The sequence below is a fragment of the Barbatula barbatula genome (genome assembly GCF_947034865.1).
Source record: "Barbatula barbatula genome assembly, chromosome: 6".
Lineage (NCBI taxonomy): Eukaryota > Metazoa > Chordata > Actinopteri > Cypriniformes > Nemacheilidae > Barbatula > Barbatula barbatula.
The window spans coordinates 2,231,630-2,240,887 of record NC_136765.1 but is presented as its reverse complement, the minus strand read 5'-3'; the positions used below and the strand labels follow the sequence as shown (position 1 = coordinate 2,240,887).

The 9,258-nt window shown below is 42.0% G+C and overlaps 1 protein-coding gene across 2 annotated transcripts; it reads left to right on the top strand.

The window, feature by feature from the left end:
- The first annotated feature begins 914 nt into the window (after nt 1-914).
- Nucleotides 915-8,620, top strand: LOC306895616 (protein NLRC3-like). Of its 2 annotated transcripts, XM_079458988.1 has the most exons (7): nt 915-1,024; nt 1,869-2,144; nt 2,233-4,036; nt 4,290-4,460; nt 4,539-4,697; nt 4,787-4,833; nt 6,787-8,620. In XM_079458988.1, the coding sequence occupies exons 2-7, from the start codon at nt 1,889-1,891 to the stop codon at nt 7,371-7,373; spliced, it is 3,024 nt and encodes a 1,007-aa protein (XP_079315114.1). In that variant the 5' UTR covers nt 915-1,024; nt 1,869-1,888; the 3' UTR covers nt 7,374-8,620. The 2 variants fall into 2 exon arrangements, with proteins under 2 accessions (XP_079315114.1, XP_079315113.1); XM_079458987.1 differs by having other exon boundaries at nt 4,290-4,697; nt 6,787-7,545.
- Nucleotides 8,621-9,258: the final 638 nt, after the last annotated feature.

The following is a 9,258-nucleotide window of genomic DNA, read 5'->3' as shown; positions in this document are numbered from 1 at the left end:
AAGTTTGAGCATTTAACTGGTCTGCAATAGCACAAAGTTTTCTCAGCCATAGTTACTGCTAACCTTTTAGGGCGATTTCCCGGACCGAGATTTGCTTAAATCATGGCTAGGCCTTAAAATTAGGATGTTTAAGTTATTGTAAAAACATACTTTACAAAAAACATGACTGTGAGACAAAACAACTGCACTGATATATTTTAAGATGTGTCAAGTTTAATTTGTTTTTGATCAAGCCTTGTTAGGTGAACCACCCCATAATAATGTTAACACCAAAAGGTGTAAAAAACCTTTCAACCAAAGGTGAAACACGTTTTGCAAGAAAAAAGACTCAAAATCCATAAATTCTTGACTGTAAGGGTTCTGCCTCCTTTTATCTTGATTTTCTAGTCGAGTGGCAGAATCATGACAGAGCCACGTTCTGTGTGGAGAGAAACCTTAGTGTCGGTCATGACATAATATCCGTCCTTTCTGTCTGTGTCTCGTTACCCATGCCTGCCCATTGTTATCTTCCCTTGTTAGTTCCCTATAAAATGCCCTTGTGTTTTCTGTCATGTGCTGGTTCGTTTTGTGTTACCCTTTTGTCGTGGTCGACCTATGAAAAAGCTAGTACTGTTTTACATTCTCCTGTTCACTAAATTGTTCTCTAGTTTTGCCCCCTCGCGGGAAGTTTTGGTTTGCTTTTTGAATACTCTTTTGTTACCTTGTCTGTCCCCCATCGTGGGTTTTAATTTTATTCATTTAAGTCTTGCTTGTTTACCCCTTAACTTCTGCCTTCACCTGGTTTCTTCCACACCTCGACCGTGACACTTGACAAGGCAGCTGCAGTAATGAAGATGTATTGCCACCCCTTATTGTGCTCCCTCCCCCTTTCTAACCCCTACTGTATGTATCAAATCTTAGACACGCCCATGACCAGGTACAAAGTGAAGTCTTTCAAAAACGGGAAGAAGTTTCAGAGTGTCTGTTCTTCAAGACGCTAGCATGTAGCAACTAAAGCGAGTGACAAATATTATCATCGTTTAAGGTAAGCAGGAATATGAGCTTAAAATCATTTGCTACTTTTTAAAAAGATTAGAAGCGTCATACATTTGTTCACGTCGATATATAAAATTTATGTCAAATTTCTAAACTAACAGCTTTGCTTTCTTTAAAAGTCTCCTTGTTTTACTTTCTTTTCCTGTGTTCTTTGGTATGTACAGTATGCTACTGAGCGACTAGACTATAAAATAGTTGTTAAAAACAACACATTCTAAATCACCTTTAGTTTCACTTTGGCTCAGCGATGTGATGTTGTTTCTGAAATTAGAGAAAATCAAATATTCTCTGAGAGGATCCTCTAAAAAATTGATTTGGTATGGTCTCCAATGATGTCATACTTTGAAAAGGTCAAAGATCTCCCAGCAAACTAAAACTTAAAGGGAAATCCAAGGACATGTACATGATGTAACAGATAACGTAATAAGGGCTACTCACTGTCTTCATTCCTCACGTGTTTTTTATTATAATTTTTTTTTTATATATATATGTTTTATGGTTGTTTATTGATTATCTATTTTACTTTATTTGGTTTCTATGAGGTGAGAGTGGGGTATGGGGAAAAAATTGTAAAACCATGAGGAACATTAGTAACATGTTGTGTTTGTAATACTACTCTATTCTTCCTCAATAAAGAAAATTTGAAATAAAAAACAACACATTCTGACAAGATGAGATGAGGTTAAAATTGATGGAAATGTTCTTTTATATGTTTACATGTGCCTTGTATGTGTTTTTAAATGTTTCTTGTATGTATGATCTGCTGAGGGGAGCAATACAAGTTTGAATGAGCTCCAAAAACGGCCTGCAATGGTTTTATTCCTGTCTTGCAGAAGTGGGTCGGCACTGGAGGATGGCATCTGTTTCAGAGCTGCTGAAAAACTCACTGAATGAGCTGATCAAAGATCAACTCAAAGAGTTTCGGTGGGAACTGAAGAAACATTATGGTATTTCAGCTTCTGAACTGGAGAATGCAGATGTCTTTGACATAGTAGATAAGATGGTGGAGCATCATGGACCAGAAGAAGCTGTGAAGGTCACGCTTAACATCCTTAGGAAGATGAACCAGAACCATCTAGCTGAACTGCTAGAGAACAAACACAAAGGAGGTAAAACCAAACATTTGTTAATGTGTTTAATTTCAAATAATGGATAATTCTCATGTGGGGGAAATCACTTTGTGTCTTCTTCTTAAAGGTGCAACTAATGTTGACAATACAGCTGTTAATCGTGATTACAGCAAATTCAGCGACAGTCTGAAGAACTTCTTGAAACAGGAATATGAGAGAATATTGGACGGTAATTCAGAGACTAGCCACCGTAAATACCTGAACGATATATACACAGATCTTTACATAGTGAAGAATGAGACCGGGGGAGCAATGAGTGAGCATGAAGTGAGACAGATGGAATCAAACCTCAACAGAATTGTTGCCGAGGAGACACCAATGAAGTGCAACGACATATTTAAGGTCCAGTGTGATACGGGTCGACGAAACCGAAAAGTGCTGACGATGGGCATCGCAGGTGTGGGCAAAACTGTCTCTGTCAGTAAATTCATCCTTGACTGGGCTGAAGGAAAAGAAAATCAGGAAATCATCTTTATTTTTCCTCTTCCCTTCCGTCAACTGAATTGGATTAGAAAGAACTGCAGTTTAATGGAACTGATTCATGAATACTTTAGTTGTGCTAAACATCTGTCATCTCTGCCTGAAGAAGAAGGTAAGATATTGTTCATCTTTGATGGTCTGGATGAGTGTCGCTTTCCTTTGAGCTTTAAGAAGAGCGAGAGATTGACAGATGTTCAAAAGAAATCAAGAACGGATGTCATAGTTACAAACCTAATCAAGAGAAACCTGCTTCCCTCCGCTCTCATCTGGATCACCTCCAGACCGGCAGCAGCCCATCTGATACCTCGACGCCACATCGATCAGGTGACAGAGGTACGAGGATTCAACGATGAGCAGAAGGAGAAATACTTCATTAAAAACAGCAAACCTCACATGTCAGAGAGAATCATCTCACACATCAGAAAATCTAGAAGTCTGTACATCATGTGTCACATACCCATTTTCTGCTGGATCTCTGTGAGCGTTCTTCAGCCTCTGCTGGCTCAAGAGAATCATGACAAAATTCCCACAACCCTCACAGGGATGTACATCTACTTCTTACTTTCACAGAAGGAACAGATGACAAAAAAATACAGCGATGATCTTCCCAAGTCTTTTGAGGATGTTGTTATTAAACTCGGGAAACTGGCCTTCAAACAGCTACAGAAAGGAAATCTGATTTTCTATGAAGAAGATCTTAAGGAGTGTGGGCTGGATGTCAGTGAAGGTTTGGTTTTCTCTGGGTTATGTACTCAGATTTTTCACACTGAAAAGCCAGTTTCTGGGAGAAAGGTCTACAGTTTTGTACATCTCAGTGTTCAGGAATTCCTCGCTGCTCTCTATGTGCTTTTCAATTACACAAACAAAAAAACAAACTCATTTCTTCTCACTCTAGTAGACAAACTTAAATGGAAATTCAGGAAAAATTCACTGCGTGACCTTTATGAGACTGCTGTTGAAAAATCTCTTCAGAGCGAGAACGGACACCTGGATCTTCTCCTGCGGTTCCTCATGGGTCTCTCGCTAGAGTCCAATCAGAATGACCTGAAAGATCTTCTGCCCTCACTAAAGATCAAAGCAGAAAACATGAGAGACACTGTTGAATATATCAAAATGAAGATTAAGAATGAAAAATCATCAGAGAAGAGCATCAATCTGTTCTACTGTTTGAGTGAACTAAAAGATGATTCACTGATAACAGAAATCCAGAAGAATCTGAATTCAGGAGGTCTGTCAGCACAAGATCTCTCTTCTGTTCAGTGGTCTGCTCTGGTGTTTGTGCTGCTGATGTCTGAAGAGACTCAAGAGATGTTTGAGATGCAGAAATACAGAAGATCTGATGAAACTCTGATTCGACTTCTGCCAGTGATCAAAAACACCATAAGAGCTATGTAAAATTAATCTTTCATTCATTCTATAAAACAATTAGCGATGTCTAACTTAATACTTTAATTCTGAGATAGATGTATATTGATATAAGAATGTTTAAATATCTTTCCTGGAAAACAAGACAAAAAATACCCAAGAAATTATTATTTTTTGCAGTAAAACTCTATACAAACACACTAGGGTTCCAGCACTTTTACTTATTTGTAAAGTTAGGCTTAATATAAAAGTATTGTTTGTGTTTTTTCTTGCACACAGTCTTCAGAACTGTAATCTGACTGCCGAGTGTTGTGAAAGTTTGTCTTCATGTCTACAATCATCAAAGTCTCTGAGAGAGCTGGACCTGAGTAACAATGATCTGAAGGATTCAGGAGTGAAGCTGATCTCTGATGCTCTCAAGACTCACAACTGTCAGCTACACACACTGAGGTGTTTCTCTCTAGATACACAAAAGCATTATTCTAAGAACACTGAAGAGTGTGTTGACGTGTTGATGTGTGTTTGTAGGTTATCAGGTTGTATGGTGACAGATGAAGGTTGTTGTTATTTGGCTTCAGCTCTGAGTCTGAGAGAGCTGGACCTGAGCTACAATCATCCTGGACCCTTCAGTGTTCAGCTGCTCTCTGAGAGACTCAATGATCCAAACTACACACTCAACAAACTCAAGTATGACACACAACATACACACGATTCACACACACCAGCAGAACGTCACATCATGTTTCTGTGTTTAATGTGTGTGTGTGTTTGTGTAGTGTGAGTCATGGAGGAGAGAGAAGAATTACAGCAGGACCACGCAAGTGTAAGTCTACACGCATGCACCATGCACGAGACACACACGCCTGCGACACACACGCACAACTGAGTCACAGACACACACACACCTGAGACACACACGCACAACTGAGACACACACACCTGAGACACACACACCTGAGACACACACGCACAACTGAGACACAGACACACACCTGAGACACACACGCACAACTGAGACACACACACCTGAGACACACACGCACAACTGAGACACAGACACACACACCTGAGACACACACGCACAACTGAGACACAGACACACACACCTGAGACACACACGCACAACTGAGTCACAGACACACACACACCTGAGACACACACGCACAACTGAGACACACACACCTGAGACACACACACCTGAGACACACACGCACAACTGAGACACAGACACACACACCTGAGACACAGACACACACACCTGAGACACACACGCACAACTGAGACACAGACACACACACCTGAGACACACACGCCTGCGACACACACGCACAACTGAGACACAGACACACACACCTGCGACACACACGCACAACTGAGACACAGACACACACACCTGAGACACACACGCACAACTGAGACACAGACACACACACCTGAGACACACACGCACAACTGAGACACAGACACACACACCTGAGACACACACGCACAACTGAGACACAGACACACACACCTGAGACACACACGCACAACTGAGACACAGACACACACACCTGCGACACACACGCACAACTGAGACACAGACACACACACCTGCGACACACACGCACAACTGAGACACAGACACACACACCTGAGACACACACGCACAACTGAGACACAGACACACACACCTGAGACACACACGCACAACTGAGACACAGACACACACACCTGAGACACACACGCACAACTGAGACACAGACACACACACCTGAGACACACACGCACAACTGAGACACAGACACACACACCTGCGACACACACGCACAACTGAGACACAGACACACACACCTGAGACACACACGCACAACTGAGACACAGACACACACACCTGCGACACACACGCACAACTGAGACACAGACACACACACCTGCGACACACACGCACAACTGAGACACAGACACACACACCTGCGACACACACGCACAACTGAGACACAGACACACACACCTGCGACACACACGCACAACTGAGACACAGACACACACACCTGAGACACACACGCACAACTGAGACACAGACACACACACCTGAGACACACACGCACAACTGAGACACAGACACACACACCTGCGACACACACGCACAACTGAGACACAGACACACACACCTGCGACACACACGCACAACTGAGACACAGACACACACACCTGCGACACACACGCACAACTGAGACACAGACACACACACCTGAGACACACACGCACAACTGAGACACAGACACACACACCTGAGACACACACGCACAACTGAGACACAGACACACACACCTGAGACACACACGCACAACTGAGACACAGACACACACACCTGAGACACACACGCACAACTGAGACACAGGCACACACACACCTGAGACAAACACGCACAACTGAGACACAGACACACACACCTGAGACACACACGCACAACTGAGACACAGACACACACACCTGAGACACACACGCACAACTGAGACACAGACACACACACCTGAGACACACACGCACAACTGAGACACAGACACACACACCTGCGACACACGCACAACTGAGACACAGACACACACACCTGAGACACACACGCACAACTGAGACACAGGCACACACACACCTGAGACAAACACGCACAACTGAGACACAGACACACACACCTGAGACACACACGCACAACTGAGACACAGACACACATACACACACACATATTGATTTAGTGAAGTTTTGTTGTGTTATAAAAGTCTCTTCTTGTGTTCAGGGGTCTGTGATCTCACACTGGATCCAAACACAATATGCAATAGCCTCAAACTGTCTAAACAGAAAAATAAGATCACACAAGTGGTTGAGTCTCAGTTGTATCCTGATCATCCAGACAGATTTGATTTGCAGTTTCAAGTTTTGTGTAAAGAGAGTCTGACTGAACGCTGTTACTGGGAGGCTGAATGGAGCGGATGGAGGGTTTATATGGCAGTGACATATAAAAGCATCAGCAGGAAATCAGCGAGGTCTGAAAGTGAGTTTGGATTCAATGAAAAGTCATGGAGTCTACTATGTACTGATAACGAATTCATTGCATATCACAATGATGAGCCAACAAGAATACCTGCTCCTTCACTCTGCTCTAATAGAGTAGGAGTGTATGTGGACCGGTCAGCCGGCACTCTGTCCTTCTACAGTGTCTCTGACAAAAACAAACTCAGACCTTTAAAAACATTCAGCACAACATTTACTGAACCTCTCTATGCTGGATTTGGAGTTATTGATTTAAACTCCTCAGTGTCTCTGTGTGAGATGAAACAGTCTCCTGTTATAAACAACAAAGATGTTACACACACAACTAACTGATGAAACACATTCTCAATGTAAGACTGCACACTATTCTACAAATGATTCTTGTAAATAATATCTAATGTCAATTAGAGAAAAAATCCAGAAAGTCACACTGTCAGATTTTAAAGTATTTATTTGCAAATTATGGTGGAAAATAAACAGTTGGTCAATAACAAAAGTTCATCTCAATACTATGTTAAATACTCTTTGTTGGCAATGACAGAAGTCAAACGTTTTCTGTAAGTCTCCACAAGGTTTTTACACACGGTTGCTTGAAGTTTGGCCCATTCCTCCCTGCAGATCTCCTCTAAAGCAGTGATGTTTTGGAGCTGTCCCTGGGCAACACAGATTTTCAACTCCCTCCAAAGACTTTCTATGGGGGTTGAGATCTGGAGACTGGCTAGGCCACTCCAGGACCTTGAAATGCTTCTTACGAAGCCACTCCTTCTTTCCCGGGCGGTGTGTTTGGGATGATTGTCATGCTGAAAGACCCAGGCATGTTTCATCTTCAATGCCCTTGCTGATGGAAGGAGGTTTTTACACAAAAAACTGGCATAAGCAGCCAAGCTGCTTACCTATTGCAGATTCAGTCTTCCCAGCCTGGTGCAGGTCTACAATTTTGTTTCTGGTGTCCTTTGACCCAGAAGTTTACCCCACCATTTCAGATGTATCTGTTCTCGATGAGGAAAACACTTCTTTCTAAATCAAACAATGCAATTTCATTCACATATTCAACCTAATGTCACCAATCCAAAAATACCGAACCATTCCTGTCTATCTCCATCAAAGTCCCAACTCAATCACTTTTCTCACCCAACAAGGCTTTCCCCTCTGAGGCCATGAGTATTGAACTCCAGTCACACGGGCAAAAGTACTCCTCTCTTTGCTCTAACTCCATGCTGTTTCCCCATCCTTTCGTTCAGTCAGTGGGGGAATGCTCTGGGTTCGGGCCTAATACCGGGCGCGGGGTCCGATCCCGAGAGCAGGGCTGTATCCCGGGCTCGGGCCCTCCCCTCTGTCAGCTCGTCAAATACGCATTTATTTTTATATCCGTTATATGTAAGTGTGAACTAGTAAATTCATATTATTTCATTTTGCAACTAAGGTTGTACATATGTTATTTAAAATGAATTTTTAAAGACACAATTGCATTGTCATTTTACACACTGCATTGCGAATGGCATTTCAAATTAAAATTGATACCAATATGCTTCCATAATGCCAGGCAAACAATTCCTTAAATTTTCCTCACAAAAACATTCAAAACAAACTGCCTCTGGTCTTCTTTCCTGCCTGCGTTAGCATAAGCTGTATTATTTGTTATATGTTTTCATATTTGTTATATTTTTGTAGTATTATTGAATTTGTGTTAATGCATGCAACTGTTTGCATCGTTTGCTATTGTTAGTAGGCTATTTACTATTTTCACAGTGGACTTTTCTTCCATAGAGTTTTGGTCAATTTTATTAAAACCAGTTATGGTCAGTTTGATCTGCAGCAATATTACACTATTGTAATTAATTGCAATAGTTCCGAAACTGATTAATATGTGCAACAAAAAAAAGACAAAAATGTTTTGATTATAACAATGAGATTTCAACGATATTTTGACCATTTAACTAAAAAATGGCGGTTTTCATCGAAAAAATCCGTTCACATGATCCTATGATCAAAACGTGCTTTCGATACTACGCATGCGCAAAGCTTCTCTAGGGCGGCCATATTGAGCGTTGCGTTCCTCCCCATTCAGAGACATCTTGTTAATATTAACATCTTTGGCCGTGCTGCGTCTGTGGCGGGGGTTGCCATGGGTGACGCGGACATTTAAAGGCGGCTAATTATCGCACCAATACTTATTTGTCACTGAGCCCAAAGGTACCAATGTCTTCCGATGATAAAA